The sequence below is a fragment of the Lactuca saligna genome, chromosome 6 (assembly GCF_052625555.1).
Source record: "Lactuca saligna cultivar CGN05327 chromosome 6, ASM5262555v1, whole genome shotgun sequence".
Lineage (NCBI taxonomy): Eukaryota > Viridiplantae > Streptophyta > Magnoliopsida > Asterales > Asteraceae > Lactuca > Lactuca saligna.
The window spans coordinates 169,461,327-169,486,628 of NC_136422.1; the positions used below are offsets into that span (position 1 = coordinate 169,461,327).

Genomic DNA, 25,302 nt, shown 5'->3' on the forward strand with positions numbered 1-25,302 from the left:
TAAGTACGAACGATTAAATATAAATTTTATTTGAATTTGAAATTGAAATAAGTGAAAATTATGTGAAAAAAACCATGCAAAAAATAAATTAATTAAAATTATGTGTTTAGTGTACTAACCGAGTTAATTATAACAAAATGTTAAACATAAAGGTTTAAACTGTAAATTTATTTGAAATTGAATTTAAAATTTAAAATTAATAGTCATTATGGTAGGTTTAATTTATGGAAACTAAATTAATGATAGATTGAAAATGAAAATTGAAGCAATGACAAGTGGAAAATAAATATATATCTCAAAATTATGATAAAATTACATGTGGCTAATTTTATGAGAGAATGACATGTGGCAAAGTTATTTTCATTTATTAAGGTAGAATAAACTTTGAACAGGTCAAGTTGATGAAACAAAAAAGTTAATAGGAAAAAAATAAACATGATTTTGGACGAACCAAACCCATTAACAAACTTAATGTGTTATTTGACATGCCCATTTTGAAACCTCTAAATTTACTTCACATAAACACATGTTACAAATAAACAGATTTGGTTTCTTGAATCTTTATCACCTAGATTAAAAAACACAATTCTCATAGAGTTTTTTATGTGTGCAAACGATAATACAAGGAAAAATAATCAAAATATAGGACACCCATCAACAGTTATATTCCTTGCCGTCGGACAGGTGGCAAGATCACAGTGTTCCGGGTTATTAGTGCCCCACCAATTTACACTTATGTTCTCTAACCCAGTCGTAAAGTACAATAAAACCGCCATGAATGCAACTCCGGCATCAAGGGCCGCCGAGAGGATATAATTGTACCTCTTCCACCACATTTTCCGGTACCTAAACACGAAAAAATTGAAAATTGTCCCCACTAATATCCACGTATTGTAATTCACGGCGGCAGCTGGCGGCATATAGGCGGTGGCACCAAGGAGCACCGGGAGGTTAATGAGAGGAATCCATGATACCTTCGGGAATGCTTTGTGACATAACCATACTATGATTGGGCCCACAAACCCGCCTAGAAAGAACCAATTTAGCGCTCCGTAGTTCCCTAAAGGCCCAAAGATTCTTCTTGGCCCAACTAAGCCCCAAATGACGGATGCATCAAAGAATACGTGGTCATATGGGCATGTCCATGGGCTATTGGACTTAGGGTCAGGGTGACACATGTCCTCTATATTGGTTAAAAGGTACCACGCAACGCATAAATTTACAGTTCCAGCTATTATTGTTCCAAGAAACTGCAATAACAAAGTAGACGATATTCAGATTAGTTGTGTTGTCATATACAATTTTCTAGAATGAATCTTTTATCTTTCTAGTATATATTACGAAACTAAACAAGTATCTTTTTCACATTTTAATACATTTTTCAAAAACAGATTATATCTTATTATTCTGAAAAACGAAAAAATAAGAAGACGTAGAAAAAAAAAATTGATGCTAACCTGAACCAGGAACATGGATCGTGGTGGGATCTTCATGTAATGTCCAAGCTTAAAATCACTTAAAAAGGAGATGGCTTGAGTCATGCTCATGTAACCATAGGTCTTGAAGCACACATTGGCTATGGGTTTTCCCGGGTAGATCAACCCCATGGCATACTCCGTTATAATGTTTAAACCTGGTGTCTGAAAATGTCAACACAAGAAAGTAGACTTTTATGACTCACATATATGCAAATTTGAATTTAGGGCTAACTATATTTTTGGCCCCTAAGTATAGCCAAGGTTTGCAATTTTGGTCCCTTGAGGTTCTTGTTATGTGTTTTGTCCATGTTCCTACGTGAGTATAGTTGGTTTTTGCAATTTGATCCAAAAGCTATAGTCATTTTACTTGGAACATCCAAATAGAGACCAAAAACATTACAAAAACTTCAAACAATGGCCAAAGTTATAAAAGAAAACCTTTTGAAACCAAAATTGAAAAAATCAACTATACTTGAGCACCAAAAATGTAATTTACTAATGAATTTAATTAATAAGATTGCCTTTGTTACATAAGAGTGGACTATTTTCTGTGACGATGATGAGGGGTTTCACATGATCTTTTTAGACAATAGATTGAGAGGAAGGCCATATCCATCTTTTTGAGTGGGGCAAAAATATGATACTTTTGTCCCATTGACATCACCAGTCTGGTCAGTCTATTGAATGTCAAACGCAGTGCAACATATTATCGTACCTGGTTTGTTGTTGCAGTGATGATACTAATGGGGAGGGTGAAAGAGAAAGCGATGAAAGCAGCAAAAATTAATCCCCAATACGGCATTTGTATTTGATCTTTCATGAAAATGGTGAGAGCAAGGCTAATCATGAGCGTTATCGTAAGAAGCACGTAAAACCACCATGATGGTATGTCTTTGTACTTCCTCATTAATCTTGTGTGCACATCAACCTTACCCTCCGTTGATGCTTTGTAACGTTGATATATCTCCCTATAACAAAATTAAATCCTTCAACTCCAATATTCCTTCCCACCAAACATCGTTTCATAAATAAACTATTGTGCTTTTTAGTGTTAATTCTGAGATGACTTTACATAAAATATAGAAATGACAAAGAAAAAAAAAAGTTGATTCCTACACAACTTTCTTTTTCATACACAACAATAACATTTTTTTTTTTTTTTTTGTATATTATGCAACATAAATTGTTGTATAAGGCAAGAAAAAAGATGAAAGGAACTTACTTCCCGTAGAAAAGGCCAACATGAGTAATCGTAGATGCAATTGTAGCAAATCCAAAACCATATGTCAAAGCAAAAAATGTGCTCAAATTAACCCTCCCTTGCTTCGCATACTCTCCATAATCTATCTCAAACTTGTTATCCACAATCTTTGTGATATCATAAAGCTGCCCATCCCCCGTAAACAAATCATTCGAGTAAATCGGAAAGTTTTTGGCATTGTACACATTTAGTCCCCAATAAGATATCGGAATCACCATGTACATTATCATGAAATAGCCCAAGAAAACATTGACTATAGCAAAGAAAGGGGAAATGAGAGGGCTAAATAAGAAAGAAGCCGTTGTTGCCCAATCAAGTGAAAAAGCTCCGATGCCCAAGCCCGAAAAGCCCGACCCGAGTTGATGGGCCGTTACCGATTTAGGAAAAGCCCAACATATCCATGAAATGCTTTGTAGGGTTTGAAATAAGTATCCGGGAAATAAGTAATAACAAAAACTGCATGCAAGAACGATCACAAAGAATTTTGGTCGTGACATGCGCTTTTTGTTGTCGCTGTTAGGGTCTTCGTCATCATCGTCTTCTTTAGCATGAAGTGCACTACAAAAATGATTAGACGAAATTAAAGATTATTATCAGACTTTATCAACCTATTTTCTTATATTTTTTGTTTTGTGGATATATATATATATATATATATATATATATATATATATATATATATATATATATATATATATATATATATATATATGATGTATTATTCTGTGATAGTGAGTGGTTGAGCGAGAAGTGTGAACCTTCCACCCAAAGTCTCTAGCCTTGAAGGCGGCAGAGATTCCAAAGATTCATTTCATTGTTTCTCTTGTTTTTTTATTGTTGACAATAATGATGGGCCCTTAAAGAATTATATTTTAATGTCTTAACTTATTTATATTGTAAAAAACACATTATTGTAGACGTATTAACTTTTTAGTTGGAAAACATTCGTAGTTGTTTTAACTTTTAATATCATTAGCAATTTACGTATATGATTATACTGAAAATCACGTTTAATTTTAAGATTACATATTTAAGAGGAAGTATTTGTGGCCAAGCATATGGTTCTACTGTCGACTATTTTAAGCATGTATCATCCATTTATTTATTTTGGTTTTTTTAACAGCTAATTATTATTATTATTATAATAATAAAGTTAATTAGGGATAATATGGAATCTAATCTAATCTATCAACTCTGCATCCACATCATAACAAACTCTTGAAAAGGCATCTAAAAGATATTCATAAATAAAATAGTGTATAGTAGGTTGATTTTATATATTAAGTTCACAACATTTTTTGTTCAATCACGTTTTTCTAAAAGTAAGGGTTACTAATCGTATCTCCATAATTATAGTTACAAAATCTCCTACTTGTATTTTATCAATTACAATAGTATTTCAAATTCCTTTATTAAAACAATAAACAATTTATTGTAAGTTAAAAAATGCAAGTATCACATAAAGAATTAGAATTACAAATCCGTTTAAGGAAAATATTGGAATCGGTCAAAGGAAGGAAACGTACCGGAACAAGGAGATCTGAACGAGGGTGCTGGGCCACCACATGTGCGACGGTTCAACTACGTATTTCCTTAAGAGCCCTGCCCACCCGTACCCCAAAACCTGTCCACCATCGGCGCACGTTAGCAACGTTGCCTACACTAATTTAATTGACTCTAGTCTAGTTGCTTTTTTTTAATTCACAAGTCACACTCCGCTCTTTTGGAATTGTTGAATTTTGATTATTTGTTTAAACAAATAAGAAAAAAAAAAAAAAAAAAAAAGAGAATTAATATTTTTAGAGTAAATTATAGATTTTTATTCACTAAAATGCTTGTTCTCTAACTCTTTAAGGCGATAGTATACTAGTATACTACTAACAAGATAATAAAATCAAAGAAATTCATATTGGATAGAGAATTTGAAATAAAACCAAAAAGAATGACGTAGTTATACTAATTTTGATTATTTAAAGAAATAAAACCTTAATTATGAAATCAAAATAATAGCATTTAAAAGAATGATAATAACCTGGGTAGTGATGATGAGAAGCCAAGCTGCAATGAAAGAGATATTCCGGAAATAAAACACCTTTATGATGTTCACGATTCCGACGGCGTACGCCGATCCATTGCCAAAAGCGCTGCCGGCATTAGCAAATATCGTAATCAATACATGCTCTTTCATGTTAAATGGTCCCGGATTCAATGAAAACTTCCGGGATTTACATCCCGGTAGTTTCAGGCTGAACTTGGTAGTGGGGAGGACTGCCGCCATAAACCGCCCTATAGGAAGCGTCGCTACCTGAACGGTGATCTGAGTTATTACCAACGGCGATGTCCGGTACGAAAAGAACTGGTTTAGAAACGAGAGGAGAACGCATGAAATTAGACCTAACACCCACATTCGGAAGGTCCATAGATATTGAGTCGGGTCGTCGGTGGTCGGAACGGTTAACCGGACCTCTTCGATCGGAGATTCTTCGTCTTCCTTCCCTTCGTTTTCTTCTTCGAATGGTTTCTTGACGGCCGTTGGCGGCGAGGACTCCACTGCGACACTTCCCATTTGTAGAGAATGATGTGGTGTTTCCTCTTTGGAAGGATATTTCAATGTTGTATTTATAGAGTAGGGTGCAATATTGACATTTTTTATGTAATAATATTTAAATGTTATAAATTTTCTAGGTATATACAATTTACATTCTTCCCTTTTATGTAAAAAGGCAATATTGATATTTTTTGGGTTATTTATTTATGTAACTACGTCGTGGAACCTATAGTATTAATGTTAAATAGAATTTTAACTTTAATTATGTAATAAATAATATACCATTAAGTTATAAAATTTATATTGTATTTTTATAATAAGTTTTTGATTTGTAAATATTTAATTACACAATAAATGGTAAGTATTTAACTACAAATGAATTTTAAAATTTAATCAAATAATAAAATAAAATTTCATTAATTTTGACAATTTATGAATTGTAATATTGAATTTTTCAAAAACTTTTTGATTTGTAAGTATTTAATTACAAACTAAATCATAAGTATTTAATTAGTAATGAAGTTTTTTTGAAAACCCTTCTTTTTGGTGCATGATTTTTGTTGGACATACGCATATGATGTATTACCGGTGTATGTAATGAAATTAACATAAAATAAACAATATGTAATTATAAATAAATAAAGTAATATGATGGATTAAGTGTGAAAAGTTGGCTACAAATTTTGAAAAACTTCCTTATAAACAATATTGGAAGTTTTATTTGTGACTTTGTCATCTTTATCTAAAATTAATATTTTAATCTTTCTCTGTTTTGAACTCTAGATAAAGCAACATACAATTGTCCATGTGAAAAAAAACTGGATCTTTGAGAAACAAACCAATCTTTGATAACGATTATCTTTGACTTTTATCAAAACATATGGCCAAAGGAAACATTCTTCTTTTGAATTTGAAGGTGTGACAACCCAAGTGTTCCCGTTACATTTTCCCCATTACCATTAACGGAATATTCCACTGCATAAAAGTTCCGTTACTTAGAGGGCGTCAATTTAGTAAACATTCCATTTGGTTGCAATATGCATGCCGTTAAGTCGTGGTAAAAGGAAAGAAAAACACAGGACACACATTTCCATTTATTTGGAAAATGTCAAGTTTTATTATTACGACCACTAAATCGGGCGCGACCAAAAACCCCGTTTAACGGCAGTATCGGGTAAAATCCCACTAAGCCCCGACTCAAAACCCTATATAAGGGTGAGTGGAGTCTATTGGAGACTTTTTACACTCTCTCTCTAGACCCGTTTTCGCCCCGAAACCGCAACCAAACGCTTCCAAATTGTAAGTCCGCTTACCCTAGCTTATTCTAAACATATTGATTTGTGTTATAGCCCAAAAATCGGACTTAGAAGCAATGGAAAAGGAGTTTACGGCCTAAGCACCTCCTTAGGCCATAAACACCCAAAATAAGGTCAAAATGACCCAAACTTCTCCCTAATGCCTTGGAAATAAATAGGGGAATTAGCCTAGGGGTGTTTAAACACTAAAATGCATGGATTTAGGACTCAAAGTTGAGTTTACGGCCCAAGCACATGCTTAGGCCGTAAACTCCCCAAGTCCCAAATGCACTCCAAACTCATCCTAGGGGTTCATATATAATTTAGGAACTTATCCTCTTGAGTTTAGACCCTTGAAACACTCCAAAATGAATTATTAAAGGGAGTTTACGGCCAGACAAGGGTCAAGGCCGTAAACACCCTTAAACATGCCCAAAATAATTGTTTTGTCCCCCAAATAGCCTCATACATTTACCATGGAATACTAGGAGGGGATTTAAAGGCTTAAACACAAGGAAATGAGGCATGACTTGGAGTTTACGGCCCAAGCATTTATCTAGGCCGTAAAATCCCCAAAACCCACTCAAATGATGGTTTTAATCCTCCAAAATAGCATCATACTTCATTAGAAATCACTAGAAAGGCATTAGGGGCTTTAAACTTCCCAAAACTCTAAGGATTAGAGTTTACGGCCGTAAACTCCTTTAGGAGTGGTCCCTTGGCCGTAAACTCATAGATCATGCCCTTAGAGGCCTCAAACCCACTCATGCCTTTTGGGAAAAGTGCTTAGAATAAATCAATGAGCAAGCTAGAAGCATAAAACACCCAAGAATATGACCTTGGGAGTTTACGGCCGTAAACTCCCTTGAGTTAGGTCGTAAACTCCAAATTGGTCCATGTTAATGCTTTAAACCCATTCACACACTTGATATTTGAGTTTAGCAAAGTTCCACAACTGATAGGAGACCCGTAGCACCCTTAAAAGCTACCCGGGACCCCAAACACTTAACCAAAAGTGTTTTCCGTTCCTTTGAGCGCGTATATTTGTGTAATTAGCATTAAATGTACTAATTGTATGTAAACATATGTTATCATATGTTAAATAGGTCATTGAGTGTGTTCGAGTCCTTACGTGGCACCGAACGCCCAAACAGCACTCTCGTTGGACCTACTTACACCAGGTGAGTTCATACCCCTGAATGAACCTTTTAAATGTTTTAACATGTTTTATAGGGGGGAATACAAGTTAAATGTGACAGTTATCATATCAATCACATGTGATTGATAACCCGCATGCACAAGATTTTACCACTGTACACTGTTTTACCGAGTGGGACACTATAATAAATTTTACTTATACTGATTTGTCCAAATTCATTCTAAATTGGTTTATTAAAGATCCTCTAAGGTTTTTAAACATATTTTACAAAATAATACAATTTTTGATTTTCTCTGTACATAAAGGCTTTTCATTTAAGATTTCCCTTTTTGACGTATACTTTTACTTGTTAAATACTGCTGCTTCGCTTATACTTATTTTATACTCTGACTCGGTAACACTTTCACTTATACCTATAGTCGATTATACTTGATGACGCTTATACTTATTCACGCTCTTACTTAGTAATATCGACTCTACTTCTCTTATACTTGATATCGACTCTACTTCACTTATACTTGATGACGTTTCTACTTATTTACGCTCTTACTTAGTAATATCGACTCTACTTCACTTATACTTGATATCGACTCTACTTCACTTATACTGGATATCGACTCTACTTCACTTATACTTGATACGCTCTCGCTTCACTTGTTGTCGCCTCTACTTCGTGATACGCTTATACTTGTTCGACACTTCTACTTCACTTGCGACCGCTTCTACTTCACTTGTTAGACACTTCTACTTCACAAAGATCACTTCTACTTAATACCCACTCAGTTGTAGTTAGATGTATGTCTGTGCTTACATAGGTACACATAAGTAATGATTGAAAGACTTAGGAAGGCTCATCTGCCCTATTTCCTTTTCTTCGTTGAGATGTGGTCTGGTGGGATCGGATGGCCGTCCGAAGGTCGTTTGACTCCTTAGTTATATATTATGTATATAAGTATGGACATATAGGAATTCTCTAGTCAGTTCAGTTAAGAGTCTCTACTTCTAGTCTACACTTACATTAGAAACCCACTAATGGGAAGTCTCTCCTCTAGTTCAACACTTACACACTACCCACTATTTGGCAGTCTCTACCCACTATTTGGGATGCATCTTCAGGACACGGTCTTCTCCGTCGTCTAGTTGGTAACCAGAGTCTCCTGTAGGGAGAGCGGACATTGTGTGTATAGATCTATACGAGATTGACACCCCCGCACCCTGACTACTAGCTACAGTCCACAGCTCACCAAGCCAAGGGGTGACAAATGTCACATTATATAGACGTTTGTTGGGCGTCTGGTACTCTAGTGTCGGTTAGTATTGTTACGAGTATCCCGGGTTACCTTATAATTCATGGCCTTAAGGTAACAATATTTCACCGTCAATCTACACTGTATGCTGGTAATTCATTTTCAGAGTCACACTGTTATCTCCGTTTGACCTTACAAGATGTATCTTTCATTTGATACTGTATGGGGTCTGTTATCTTCGTATGACCTTACAAGATGTATCTTTCATTTGATGATGTCTGGGGTCTGTACCCATTGTATCCACAGAATCCACTGTATTTACGGTATTCACTGTGTTCACCGTTCTAGACCTTGCTAGACGTATCTTTCATTAGACATTGTCTACGGTCTGTATTCACTATTTAGACCCTACTAGTTGTACCCTTCATTTGGTACTTTATGGGGTCTGTGTCTCCACTTGTTAGATTGGACCAGGCGTGTCGTTGTTTGATACTTTCCTGGAGTCTATGGTTCTTCGCCTTAGTCAGCAGTCCTTACTGCTGAGGCATATGATATTCCCTGATGACGTTGCTTTCCTCAATAATAAAATTTAGTATTTTGATAATGATAGCAATTTAGGGAAAACTACTTTTTCTTACCCCACATCACTGACCAGTCTTGGTAGAAGGCTGCTTTTATTAAAGAAAATATAGGATTTTATGGAAAGGACTCTAATACACTGAAATCTCCTAAACTATTACTTTCTTAAGTTATTTGAATGAAATGTTACTAAATGCTTATGAACTTACCAGCATTTGTAAAAATGTTGATACTCGCTTTTCAAATAACTTGTATTCTCATGTTAGCATTAGACAGGTACATCTCCGGAGCTGTTGATGAAGATAGCTTAGTACCCTACTGTATTTATTCTATTACTTGTATTATTTTAAAATGTTGTAATGTAACCTTGTAAAACTATTACTATTAATGAAATGTTTTGTTGTACTTTGATTACTATAATGCATGTGTTGTGATACTTGACATGACGTCATCCACCCCAGAACGTTTCCACCGTTCCGGTTTTGGGGTGTGACAGATGGGAATCTTTTTTTCTGATGGAGTTAAAGATATTCTTGGAATAAAAGTCCGGTTTCCAATATTAGTTCCAGTTATTATACGTGCCTCAATAATACGTTTGCCCAATGATAACACCTGTAGTCTTGTGCCATTACATAAGCCGTTTTTCTGATCAATATTTCTCAGTAACATTACTGGAACACCAATTTTTAAAACTAACTTATGATTTGGTAAACCGGATACCTTGAGACCATTTAATACATCAGGAGAGTATAAATCTGAATCAAACTGATTATGGACAAATTCAGATTGGCATATGTTGTCTGAACTTAAATATTCAACTTCATCTCCTGGAAACTTGTTAAGCAAACGGTCGTTGATTTCCTGAACAACTTCATTTTTGGAGCAAGTATCGCTCTTTCTTGGAAATAATTTGTGTTACTGAAGTTCTCCAAAATTGACGGATATACAAATTCGATTAAGGAACCTATAGGATTATGTGAATCATTAATGAGAATATCATCAGGAATATCGATAATCGTTTCAGCATCATTCGGGCCACCAAGTTTTCCTTCTCCTATATCTAATAGCCAATTTGCAAAATCTTTTATTTTTCGTATATCAAATTGATCCATTCCAACAGTTAGCCTTATGCTTTTTTGTTAATCTATGGACTTTACAATGGTCAACACAAAAGAACCGTATAGATGGTATAATTGTATTGGATTGTATTGTATATATTTCGGTATTTGATAAATTACTGCAGATTTTTTGGGATTTAATTACTGCAAATTGTTTATTTTGCAATCAAAATTAACAAACTTCCAAATTAAATCGGGAATTTCGAATCTGAAATTTGAATAACATATTTTTTCAAATTCTTTCGATAGCTTTTATACATTTAAATTTATTGGTTGCATATTTTAAATGCAGGTGTATCCGGGTTTTTCCGGACTTATTGCATCTGTTTGATTTCATTTGGAGTGAATGGCATTTACGTAAATAGAGATGAATAAAATGAGCAGGAAAACTCGATATTAGGGGTCTTGGAGATTGAAACGTGGCAGAATTCTACCTATTTATTAGGATAGGGGATGATATTTTGTGTTTTTATTGAGAGAAAATGTTTATTATAGCAAAAAAAAATTAAGTTTTTCCACAACATAATCAAAATTCAGAAAATGACCAAAATACCTATCATTTTCGTAGGTGGTCTTGAGATTTTTGCAAGTAGTAACTTACGAAATCTCAAATTTTCGAGGACATATTACAACTTTTATCTTTAATAACTTTTGCATACGAATTTCGTTTTAGTTTATTTTTTCATTATGTTCTTTGTCACAAGTTTTATTAACAAACATATTTTATGTTGGTCGTTATTCGGTCTTCCATGACAAAAAGTTAAGTGTAGGTTACCATATTATGTGATGATTATATAAAATATTACCAGGTATTTTAATTAAATTAAATAAGGGAAAATGACTTTGGAGGGTAACTAACTGTTATGTTTGTTCTCATTTGGTTCATTTCCTTTTTTTTAGTACTCAATATACCATCAAACTTGTTGTTTGTGTTCACCATAACCCTTTTGACCGTATAGCTGGTCAAAAGTCGGTCAAAAGAGTTATGGTGAGCACAAACAACAAGTTTGATGATATATTGAGTACAAAAAAAAAGGAAAATGGACCAAATAAGAACAAATATAACAGTTAGTTACCATCCGAAGTCATTTTCCCCAAAAAGTTAAATGAAATTAAAGTTGCAAAAGTATCAAAGACTGTAACTTTCTTTGGCCATGATGTACATGAAGAGCGTTTCAGAGGGGTTGCTTCGTTAAAACATGGTCTATGTTATGTTTATTGTGATTAGTTGTCAACACCTCTCTACAGAAGGATATGATTATGTATGAGAGGTATGTTTATCAGCATAAATGTTTACCTCAAGGTATATTATGGTGATGTGTATGCAAAAGCTGTATGATCTTGTACATATTGATGTTGTGTCTTATCTCATGAATTCGATCTTAAAGCAAAGTAAACTAAAAAATCATAGCACTTGTGATTCCACTCGTTTGTAGACTTGTCCAGAATCCATGATACGATAACTTATTTGATTGAAAATGTAAATGTAGTCATGAAATGCACCTGCTTAGTTAAGATTCCCCTAATAAATATTCAAGAGCTTTACAAAGTTGTACATGCATGAATAATGTTCTTTTGTGGGTTATGTTTTGAAGAGAAGCAAGAATGAATCTCATAAAGTCCTTAATAAGAGCAGGAGATGATGTGGGATTCTCTATAAATTAGTAAAGGGAAAATGACTCTGGAGGGTAACTAATTGTTGTGTTTGTTCTTGTTTGGTCCCTTTCTTTTTTTGTACTCAATATACCATCGAACTTGTTGAATGAAACCCTAATTTTTAGGGTTTGCACCCTATTTAAAAGGCCTTAAGCCTCATTGTTAGCCTCCCTTATCACCTCCCCTATCCAATGAAACCCTAAATCATGCATCATCTTCCATTTTGAGTATATGAGAGCTTAAAGAGTGTTCTTTGGTGCTTTTCTTGAAGGAGTTTGAAGTTTGTGGTGCATAGTTGAAGGGAGAAGCTTTAGATCTGGGATTTTCAGTGTTGTTGCAGCCATTTGAAGGTATAAAGTTGATATCTTGATCATCCCTTTGCTAGATCTCTTCTTTTGAAAGTTTATGGCCATTATTAGCTTATTTTAGGACCATTCTTGGATTTGAGCCTGTTATGAAGCTATGGTTTTAGATTTGGACATCTCATGGCCTCCATGGACTTAAAGTTGGCAACTTTATCAAATATTGGACCTCCTTCATGCCCTAAGTCCTTTAATAATATTTGTTTGAGTGTTTTAGCCCTTTAATGCCCTGTATGAATGTAAAGTTAGCAACTTTACGTGGTATAGTAACCCTAGGAGACGAGATCTATAGTTTGGAGCTTTAGATTCGACTGGAAGGGGCTAAATATATTAAGACTAGGAAAACTCGACGAGTTGGATCAGGTTTTCCTGCCTTCTGGATACTGAGTGAACTCGGCGAGTTGATGAGATAACTCGAAAAGTTGGCTAGGTTTTTTCTTGGTTTTCTGAACACTAAAGGAACTCGACGAGTTGCTAGATGCACTCGACGAGTTGGGTCAACATGAACTATTGACCTTAACTGTTGACTATTGGCTTTAACCATGGTTGGCCAAGTTTGACTTTAAAGGAATTTCTAGTATCTTGAGATTTTAATGAAGTTAGCTACATGGTGGTTGTAGGTAGCTGAGTTCGGAGCTGTGAGTTGGGATTTGATCATATTGATTCAACACTACTTGTGAGGTGAGTTTTCCTTATTGTACTCAAGGGTCTAAGGCACCAAGATCGACCCTTTAGATTTTTATCCTGGTTTATTTATGATTGAGTATTGTTATTATATGTTAAATCGGTATCCTGGTAGATAGGATGTGGCTATGTTGTTATGATTTGTTAAAGTGGTATCTTGGTAGATAGGATGTTTGCTATGCTTGGTGATCTGTAGATCTGTTTGACTAACTGTAGACTGTTATGAGATTATCTTATATATGTGCACATTTTTGATTGGTAGTTGAGGGTATTCCATCCCGAGGATGATTGAACCCATAGTATGTTGGCATTCCAACCCGATGGTTGAGGGATAAGGGTATTCCATCCCGAGGATGATTAGAACCATAGTATGTTGGCATTCCAACCCGATGGTTGAAGGCCGATGGTATTCCATCCAGAGGATCATTGGACCCATAGTATGTTGGCATTACAACCTGATGGTTGAGGGTCAAAGGTATTCCATCTCGAGGATGAGTGGACCCATAGTATGTTGGCATTCCAACCCGATGGCTGAGGGTCTGGGGCATTCCAACCCGATGGTTGATTGGGCCCATAGTATGTTGTTATTATATGTGTGTTATTGTTGTGCGGGAACTCACTAAGCTTCGGGCTTATAGTTATGGATTTGTTTTAGGTACTTCGGATGATCGCGAGAAGGCGAAGGCTTGATTGTGCACCTCCTCATTTTTCATGATCGTGATTTCTGGGAATTCTCTAATGTTTAAACTATTTTGAAAATAATTTGTAATAATGAATGGGTTTTTGGTTGTTTAAAAAGTTAAATTTTTTTGTGAATTTTATGGATGTTACAAGAAACTTGTTGGAAGTGTTCACATATGGTTATTATTATCGGCTACAGCAAGTTACAACTTACATGGCGTATACGTGACAAAGATCATTATTCAGGAGGGTAATGAACCATTGGTTTCGTTCACATCTAGACAATTTATTTTTTTGTTCACATTAGACCATCCTATTTGTTGAAGTTGTTCATATAATATCATTGTTTCAGAAATTTAAATTAGTAGTTAAAGCCATTCATCTAACTTGTTGAAATTGTTCACATAATACCATTATTTTTGAAATCGAGACACTTTGTTCGATCCAATGTAAGAACACTGTTTGTTTCTTAGGGTGTGGTTTGAACAATACGATTAAACTTATGGTTTACAATTAGGATTCCAATGGAAGCTTGCGCTCGTTCCTCCATGGTACATGGACCGGGAAACGAGGAGCAAAGTGGGAGATTAGGTACGAGGTTATACTAGGCATGGCTCATGCTCTCACGTATCTACATCAGGACTATGTGCTCATTGTTTTACATGGAGACGTGAAAGCCATGAATGTGTTATTGGTTCCGAACCTACAACCCTACTTTGGTGAAACCATAAATCTCAATTAGCTCCTACCCTCTCACTCTACCAATTATTATAGGCGATAAAACAAGGCATGCTTAGCACAACCTCGTACCAAGTCTCCCACTATGTACCTCGATTCCTAATCCCAACACAATTGAGGAGTGAGCTAAAGCTTCTATTGGGATTATAATCATAAAAAAGTTTAATTGTCAGCCTCGAAATCCATCCTAAGAAAGAAATGGTGTTCTTGTGTCAGACTGAACCAAGTGTCTTAATTTCAAAAACAATGGTGTTATGTGAACAACTTCAACAAGTTAGACGAACAATTTCAGCTACCGGTTTAAATTTCTAGAACAACGGTATTATGGTAACAACTTCAACAAGTTGGATGGTCGGATATGAATAAACAAAAGGAATTGATTTGAACAAAACCAACAGTTTATTACCCCCATGGATAATTATCGTTGCCACATATATGTCACGTAAGCTGTAACTTGTTGCAGTCGGTCATAATAGTCATATGTGAACACTTCCAATAAGTTCGTTAATTAAATGAGTAAAAAAAACTACTCAAATATGAACAAAACGAAAAAGGTAACTACCTTGACAAGTTAATTTCCTAATAACTAAGGTTAGCTAAATATATAACCATGTTAGTAGAGGGGGCCTAAAAACATGTGAAGTGTTTGGTTAATTCCGGAACAAAAAAATTGTAAAAGGGTTGGACGTCTGGAACAGGCTACCATGAGACAAAATATACTATTATATGTCTAAGGTAAAATAATATATTTAGGACTTATTAAAAAGCTTTTACTTTTAAGTTTTATAAGAAAACTCAAATTGAAGAAAAATATATGTTTTTGGTTTTTATTTTAGACAAAAAAGTTCATATTTCAAAATTTATGTTAAGCAGTTTTTAAAAGGAAAATTTCCAAAAAAAAAATCTTTATATTTTACCGTAATTTACAAAAAATCTAAAGCTAAATTTTGTTTATAATAAACATGAACCACCGGTAAAAATGACGATTTAACCACTTTTTTTTCAGTCTATTGGTTTCATTACTGACCTGGTTTTATTAAAGTCACATTATTTTTACAACAACTTATGAATAAATCTCAAACTAAATTAAGTGATGATTTGACATTTTCTCAATTTAATATACATTTGATCAGTTTCATTATTGAGTTGATGAGATGAATATGTTTGGTTATATAATGTTATTTTTATCATAAACTTGATATCTTGTTATATTGTATATTTTTTGGATTATAACATGCATCCAATGACGACTGAAATAAATTACATAAACTAACAATAACTTCGTTATTTTTTAAGTTTATAAAAATTTCAAATTGTATATCTAATCTTATGTAACTCAGCATATCCATCTCATCAGTTCATTTCTCGCCCTGTTTTCTCGGAAACATACATCTTACCGGTTTCATTGCTGACCTGGATACATAGTCATAAATGAGTCGATGAGATAAATATCAAGTTTTCTGGTAAATGTAATATTATATAGCTCATCTTATCATCTAATTTAATAACCTAGCAATGAAGTCGGTAAAATATATGTTACATGAAGAAAATGATCAAATTATTACTTAACTTTAGTTTGAGACTTATTTGTATGTTATGGTAAAATAATGGGTCTTTAATGTAACCAAGTCAATAATGAAACTAGAAAAAATGGATCAAATTGTCATTTTTACGGTTATTTTATGTTTTTTCGTAAACAAGTTTTAATTTGAAATTTTTCGTAAATTAAGATAAAATATTGTGACTTTTCTTAAGATTTCTCTTTTTAAAAAACTCATATATATATATATATATATATATATATATATATATATATATATATATATTACTTTAATCATTAACAGCTTATAACTATTTCTTAAAATCAATTTTACATAAATCAAAGTTATAGCTATAAGTTTTTAAACTTCTACAGGATATTAGTTATTTTTGTTAAATATACTTAGTATTTTTTTTTTCTATTTTTTATTGCATCGACATTAAGGTTTTTTTCTGGAAAAATAGAGAATCAGTATTGTATTTTTATTTATATATTTAAATACCTTAATTTTCAAATTACGTATACTATCATAATATTATTAATTGAAAACTAATTTAATGTTTATATAATTGATTAGCGTGAAGAGTGATTAAACAATAAAAACAATTACATTTTGTTCATCAAATTATTATTCTTATACCCTTTTTCCATTCAATGATCATTTCTTTGAATTTTGAAAATAATAAATTATATGGCTGTGAAATCTCATGTTGTTTTTCAATGACCAAACTATCTTTAACCTAAACTAACATATTGGAAACATGAATGTATACAGTATAATTAGAGATATTCTCTTTAACTTGGTAAACATAAACGGTGATACGTTTATATATTTTTCTTTCTTTTACTTTCGGAATTCAAAATGATTTTTTTAATAGTGTTAATCACATGATAGAGTAAATACTACATTATGTTATTTTTAGTTACCTGTTTAAGTTTTTGTTCTTTATACTGGTCATTTCGGTTTTAATAATAATTTATTTGTCAATTTACATTCATAAAATATTGTTGTAAACGGCAATTAAGTTTGACAAAATAGTAATTCGAAATCCAAATTAGTAATTTGATTTTAGTCCAAACTGATTAGAGATCCAAATAATAATTCAATTATTGTTCAAACTAATACAAAGATATTCAAAGTCGAAGCCGTATAATTCAATCCACATTGTTTAATTGTCTTGAAAGCTTATTTTCTTATTATTAAACCGAAAAGGAAAATATAATATTTATAAGAGATTGATGAAACCAATCCCTGGAATAAGGAAATCAAATCCCTAGTATATCTTTAACATATCTCAACCTAAACATATCTTTTGTTTTAAAAACAACCACTAACATTCTCCATCAAGTTGGTGCATATATATCACACATGCTCAGCTTGCTAAGATGTTTGGAAAAAACTTGCTTTGAGGTGGCTTTAGTCGATATGTCTGCTAGTTGATGTTTTTACCGGTGTTTGGTAATTCCAAGGTCTTTGTTGTCTAATTTTTCTTTAATGAAGAATATGTCAGCTTCCATATGTTTAGTACCGTCGTGATGAACTGGATTATGGACAATATCACGAGTTGATTTGTTATCATAAAAAAGTTCTATAGACTCTTTGAAGGGGCAACCCAAATCTAGTAGGAGACGTTAGAGTCAATGACCACAAATACCAAGAGTCATACTTCTAAACTTTGCATCTACACTAGATCAAGCCTCAACATTTTGTTTCTTACTTCAGGTCGCTAAATATCCTCCAACAAACCTAAAGTAACCAGTAGACTCACCGTCAACTTTTGATCTTGCCCAAATATGCATCAGTGTATATATCAAACTTTTGATAGTTTGAATTCCTTTTGAAAAGAACTCCCTTTCCTTGATCCGACTTTAAATACCACAATAAATACATGATAACATTCATATGTTATTCACCTAGATTGTGCATGAACTGGCTAACCACGCTTAATGTATAAACAATGTTTGGTCACGTGCGTGCCAAGTACATCAACATGCCCACGGGTATTTGATACCTTTTTATTGTCAACTCGCACATACTGTGTTTCATTTACATTTCAGACCTTCAATCATAGGTGTATCTACTTATTTGTAACCTAACATTCTGGTTTCTTGTAAAATATATAGGGTATACTTTATTTTGGGATATCAAGATTTCGTCCTTTGATCGAGACAATTCAATCCCAAGGAAGTATTTTAGTGGACTAAGATCTTTCATTTCAAATTCACAAGACAGGTAATTTTTAGATCATTTTTTCGTTAGGTTCATCACCCGTTACAACCATATCATCAACATATACAATAAGAGCAATGATCTTACCGTGTTTCCTTTTAAGAATAATGTGTGGCCCGTATTGCTTTGATTGTATCCGAATGACTTGATAGTTTTAGTAAACCGTCCAAACCATGCTCTTGGGGATTTCTTTAGACCATACAATGACTTCTTTAACTTGCATACATTGTATTTTTGTTTCTTTGTCATTATGCACCCTGGTAGAGGATCCACATATATACTTATTCGAAAAGATCTCCATGTAAAAAACATTATTTACATCAAATTGTCGTAATGGGCAATCAAGATTAGCAGCTAAGGATAACAACTGTATTGAACGTCTTGGTATAATCGGTTATGTAGGTTTGAGTGTAGTCTTTCGCCACCAATCTTGTTTTATGTCTTTCAATGCTCCCATTGGCCTTATATTTCAGAGTGTAGTTCCATAGACATTTAATTGTTCTTTTTCTTGGTGGTAGATCTACAAGATCCTATGTTTCATTCTTTTGTAATGCATCTATTTCTTCGTTCATAGCCTTTCTCCATTTTGGATCAACTAATGCTTCATGCACATTGTTAGAAATAGCTACAACAAATAATTGATTCAGAAATGCCTTATTTGAGTATGACATGTTATGATCAAATATATAGTTACTCATAAGATACTTAACCTTGGAAGATACATCATGTTCATATTTAGGTTTAATTATACCTATATTATGCTAGTGGGGAAGTTGTTTTGTTTGTTGAGGTTCAAGAATTTAATCATCCTCTTGAGACAATGATTGGTATGGTGTGGTAGTATCCAGTTCTTCATTTAATTGGACATCATTTGTGACATCCTCGGATTTCACGGTCAGAAACATGGGTAGATGAAATAGTGGCAACTATGTGACGTAGTGCCTATTGTATAAACCTTGGTGACTATGGAGTTAGCGCCTATTATATAAACCTGGGTGACTATGGAGTTAGCGTCTATTGTATAAACCTTGGTGACTATGGAGTTAGCGCTTGTGGAGTGAACCTTGGTGACTATGAAGTTAGCGCTTGATAACTATGGATTTAGTACTTGATAGATAAACTTTGGCAGCAATGGACTTCGTGCCGATTTCTTAGGTAAATCCTTAGGAACGAATGAATAAAGGATAGTTGATTCTTAGGGTAAAATCTTAAGAAACAAAGAAGATAATGGGGATGGGTACTTGAGTTGATTGCTTGATGATTAAATATGATAATTATATTATTGTGGGTTAAAAACCTTATATGCTCACCAGGCTCCCAAGCCTGACCCACTCAGTTTTCTTTGCATTACAGGTAATGGCACAAGAGTATAAGTTAGTGGACTTGACGAGAGATTTTGGATTATAGATCAGCAGTTATAAATAACTGTTGTAAGGTCTATTTTATACTGTTTATGCTTTTGATCTGTATCGGAACATGACATCCCAGGATTTTGTTATTTAATGAAAATACATTTCTTTACAGAAATGCTTTGATAAATTCTTATCACGTTTTGTTTCGGAAACAAATTCCGCAACTGTTTTCTTTAAAAGATTACTCTGGTTTTTTAAAACAAAGCATAAACAAATCGATCTTTTATGGCTGTGAAATCGGGGATGTCACAAGAATCCATACAAACTTTTGAATATTTGTTTTAGCTCGTCAAAGAATGTTCCTTGAGAGAAAAACTCATATGTAAATAAGTAAGTGGAATTCATATTGATATTGAGAGTTTCAAGAGTCAATTGACAATAAACCTTTTAGTTATCACTAGCACACGACCAAACATGTTGTGTTTAATTGAAATATCGATGTGCACTTCCAGTTGAGTTGGTAATGCTTATGAGTTCAATTTTCTACTTTTAACTACAAAAGCAAAAGTGTGTTGGTCAGTGAAATTAAAAAAATAGCAAAGTCCAGTCCATGAAGGAAAACTGATTTTGAATTTGGTTTAAACCTTGTCTTAAAACTATAGGATGGAAATGAAAGATCCACATGGATGGAACGTATACACCTTTAAATCTAGGTGACAAAAGGTTTCGCTCTAATTCATAAAAGTGATTATGAGGAAACATTTTTGCTGATGGATTTTAAAGATATGTTAAAGATCAATGTGGATATTAGTGGCATTAATTGCATTCTCAAAATTACTATATGATTACAACATCTCTCTTCATATTTTGAATTCTAAGGAATGGAAATGAATTATTTAAAATTTCAAGAGATATATTTATCACATCTTGACAGGGTTTGAACACATATCCTATCCAGAAAAAATGCATAGGCTTAAGAAGTCTAATTTGAGACTTAACACACCATCGCGAAAAAGGAATCTGCACTTCCATGAGAAAGTCAAAGGGTATCAATTTCTAGAAGTCCAATTGATTTCTGAGTATGTGTCAAATCTAGTGGGAGCATAATTTTTTTGCTAGTATTGCATGTTGACAATACTATCCATAGGCAACAATGTCTCTAATTTGCAAGTTACAAAAGTTGGGAACTGTTTCGCTATAAGTAGACTTAAAGGAGAGAGCACTCATACTAAGTTACAAATGTAAAGGTTTAGATTGTATATTTTAACTTGGTCAAAATCATGTATGAATAGCATGTTGAAATGTTTCAACAATGAATATTTTATATATGGAAATATCATAGCAAGAAATTGTGCATATATTGGACCCTTGTAGTTATAAGTCGAGTCCCATATGCTTCATATATAGGACCGATTACATATGTTATAATATTTGATTATTCTAATTTTCAAATGCCTTTAGCATTGTGTGAAAAGGATTAGAATTTCATGTGACTGAAGTTTTCAAGCAATTGTCAAGAACGTTCTAAGGTTTTACCGAAGAATTATTTGATTGTGGATAGTTAGGAGTATGTTATTAATAGGACGAACTATAGTGACACGTTTTTGATTGAGATGTTTCTTGGTCATAATTGATGGTCATATGGGAATATAGAAATGTTTCCATAATGGGAGATGTTTGTAAAATCTACAATGTGAGTTGAAAACTTTAATGCAAGAGAACTGTTCAAAGAATGTACCTTTGAACCAAGACTTCATAAACATGGAATTGTTTCATGTAACAAGTTCTATTGGAAGATTTTGTAATATTGAAGGGTCAATCTCTATGAATTTAAAGTCTCGACATCACAAAAAGACAATGCATATAAAGATGAAATTCCACTACATCTTAAATAATGATAAGGATTTGGAATTGTGAAAAATGCATCATTAGAATATTGTCCAATGGATCTGTTCACAAAGGAAGGATTATAGAGAGGCATAGTATGCATGTATACATGAATGATGCTATCTAATTCAAGTGGTTAGTTGATTGCTTGAAACATTATACAACGACTAAATTCGTAATTGTTATGGTGATTAAATAAAATAAATTATTTTCATTTAGTAAGTTTGAAACCATAGTTATTTAATTTATTATTGAGTTTCACTTTGCATGTTTACTTCATGAAGTAATTTTAATATTATTTAAAATTCCACAGCCGCTCATACTTTTGGAAGTAAGTAGTGAATTAAGAATGTCATGAGTTGATTGTAGATTGTTAATTGAGGTTAAGACATTGCAATCGGAATTGCTACAATATTCATGAGTACTTTGAAAATAAGAATTTTAAGTATTGGATAAACCCATGCTTAGAGATTGCTTCATGAATTTTATCACGAGTAATTATAAGACGATAATATCTACTATTCTTAAGCAGAGATATATAGTTGTAGTTTACAAATCAGTTGTGCATTGGTTTACCCAAACGCATCTCGTAACTGAGTATTATAAAGAGTAATTTCATGCATGATTTGGTTAGTAAAATGTATGACTATATAGTTAAAGTAATCCGTTCCTTTTTCCTTAATAGGAAAAAGCGATATCTTTAGGCCACTCGATGATCTGTTGCCGACATCTAAAGTGCCTAGCCGATCCCGGACTACATTGATGTTTCAATTAGTAGTCTGAACTCAGTTGTCATAAATCGGGAAATCGAGAAATAGAATCTTGGACTATGAGATTGATTATAATCCATGTCTCACGTTCATACGATATGGTGTGGAACGAATGAATAGCTGATCATTTATCTTATAGCCAACATTTGATTCGAATCAAAGTTTGCAGTGGCTTTGGAAAACACTATTTTTTGTTTAGTTCAGGTCTATACTTGAAAAGCGTTGTTACAGACTTATCCAAGTGGGAGACTATAGGATTAAAGTGTCTATGCCAATAACTAAATTGGTATATTCTTGTAATTAGAAACAAAGTCTTTTTTGGGCTGTCCTCATAAGTAGAACTTGGTTAGAATGATATTTATAAAGAGATGATGATTTATTAGATTATTATATGATTGATAAACTAATTGAAAACCATGAGGAAATAATTTGTTTAATATATTATGTGATTAATATATTAACTAAAAATAGAAAATTGGTTTGTTAATTTATATGATTAATAAATTAATATGAAATCAATTATAATTAATTAACTATTAATCAGAATTAATCTGGAATTAATTTATGATTAATTGGAATTAATTAATGATGCAAGGGGTGAAGTATATTTGTTCATAGTTGAATAAGGAAAGACAATTCTAGAACCTACCATCAAGGTGGACGGTTTTAGGAACTTTTTTAGGGTTTCTAGAAGCCTCCTGGTAGTAATTAAGGAAAAAATTTGAATTGAGATTAAATCTATTATTTAATCATTCAAATCTTGTTTTGTCTATAAGTTATCTAAACTATAAATAGGACCCCGATGCCATCAATTTTTGTTCATACTCTTCATTGGAAGATACCCTGGCCAAAAATCTCCTCCATCCTCTCTCCTATTGTCTTCTAGTTATAGGGTTTGAGTTTGAGCCATTAGATGCATCATCCTTTTGGTGCTAAACTTTCCAAGACCTACACTAGAAGGAGATTGAAGTGATTAGTTTACTACAACTTAGGGGTGAGCAAAAACCGAACCGACTAAAGAAAAACCGACAAAACCGCAACCAAAAAGCCGAAACCTATGCAAAAACCAATGGTGCGGATTTAATTTTTGCAAAAACCAAAGGTCAACGGTGCGGTGCGGTTTCTATCCTAAAAACCGGTCCACCAAAACCGAACCGCACCGCAAGCGTGTATAGCAATAAATCAATCAATGTATATTATGTACATGTTATTTAAAATAGTTATAAACGATAATATATTTATTATATGTTTATTTTGTGTTTGTATAAGACTATATGGGGTGCAAAAGAAATGTTCTATTGTTAGCCAAACGTACTAATCGATTACATGTAATAAGCTTGTAACAAATTAAGTCAAAATCAACCAACCTTCAATTATTAATTAGTTTGTGAGAGTGGTCACAAGTTGTATTTTAAGCGATTTACAATTTTTTATTATGTAATTTTGTTTTGAGCTGAAAATGAATGTATTGAAAAAAACAGCACAACACAAGCTTATACGCACATGATTTTCAGTTCTTACAGTTTTAAAAAACTGCACCAAATTCTTAACACGGTTTAAAAACCGAAACCGAACCGATACAAACCGAAACCGCATTTAAAAACCGAAAAACTGAACCATTGCAAAACCGCACCCAACGATTTTAAGAATACAAAAACCGCACCATGCGGTTTGTGGTTCGGTTTGGTCTGAAAACCGCACCAAACCGCACCATGCTCACTTCTACTACAACTAATCAAGAGGTATGTAACTCTACACTTGGTAATTTTGAATTACACTAGGGTTATAATAGGTTAGTTGTTCATTGTATGTTGTTATCAAGGTGTATGACATAGATCTTTTATAGGATGCATGTACCATATTAAGTGTTTATTGTTTACCGAAGTGTACTATTTTGCTTTTTATAAAACCCATCACACACACACACACACACACATATATATATATATATATATATATATATATATATGTGTGTGTGTGTGTGTGTGTGTGTGTGTGTGTGTGTGGAAAAAGTTCAATAAAGAACCATTATTAATCAAGGCACCAAAGAACTAAACCAACGCACCGAAATTTAAAGCGATCAACGACAAAAGGAAGGGTTGTATACTTTTACAATGGATGTACATGTATCAGATTATAACAAAACTCACTTCTTTTTTTTAGTTTAATTTTTTTAAGCCATGTTTTTATCAGAAAAAAAAAACGAATATATCATTGCTCATGATTTTTTTGTCTAATTTTCATAGAGATCCATATTGATATATAATTTTTTTTTTCAAAAAACTCACATAATTTTCTTTGTTTTTTGAAAAGTTAAGGTCTATGTTTTATCGAATAAAATTAATAAATATATCAAAATTCATATTTTTTTTATAATCTCTAAACATAGATTCATATTGATGATAAAAAAAAAAATTAAATTTCAGTTCAGATTTATAATGTGACTTTACCACATTGTAAGTATTCATCTTTTTTGGTACTCTTTAAACATATGTTTATATTGATGTAGAAAAAAAAACCAAAATTTCAGTTGAGATTCACATTGTGAATCTGCTCAGATTCACAATGTGAATAATAGTAAGTCAGATTCACATTGTGAATTCTAAAAACTAAATTATACACAGTTCAGATTCAAAATGTGAATAAATCCATTTGTTAATTTTACAAAAACTAATTTATCAGTAATCAAAATGTTAAAATATTATAAAATTATATGG

At 33.0% G+C, this 25,302-nt stretch overlaps 1 protein-coding gene across 1 annotated transcript; it reads right to left on the reverse strand.

Moving 5' to 3' along the window:
• Positions 1–492: 492 nt before the first annotated feature.
• On the reverse strand, positions 493–5,348 carry LOC145001151 (oligopeptide transporter 4-like). The gene is made up of 6 exons (XM_078960498.1): positions 4,772–5,348; positions 4,266–4,363; positions 2,701–3,297; positions 2,194–2,446; positions 1,458–1,640; positions 493–1,250 (listed from the first exon to the last, which is right to left on the reverse strand). Exons 1-6 carry the CDS (start codon positions 5,303–5,305, stop codon positions 636–638), a joined length of 2,280 nt encoding a protein of 759 aa, XP_078816624.1. The 5' UTR covers positions 5,306–5,348; the 3' UTR covers positions 493–635.
• Positions 5,349–25,302: the final 19,954 nt, after the last annotated feature.

Coding starts and splice junctions, on each gene's coding strand:
- LOC145001151 (XM_078960498.1), bottom strand. CDS start 5,305: ATGGGAAGTGTCGCAGTGGAGTCCTCGCCGCCAACGGCCGTCAAGAAA. Junction 4,364..4,771: donor TTCTCATCATCACTACCCAG/GTTATTATCATT, acceptor GATGGTGGACAG/GTTTTGGGGTACGGGTGGGC. Junction 2,447..2,700: donor GTTGGCCTTTTCTACGGGAA/GTAAGTTCCTTT, acceptor ATTTTGTTATAG/GGAGATATATCAACGTTACA.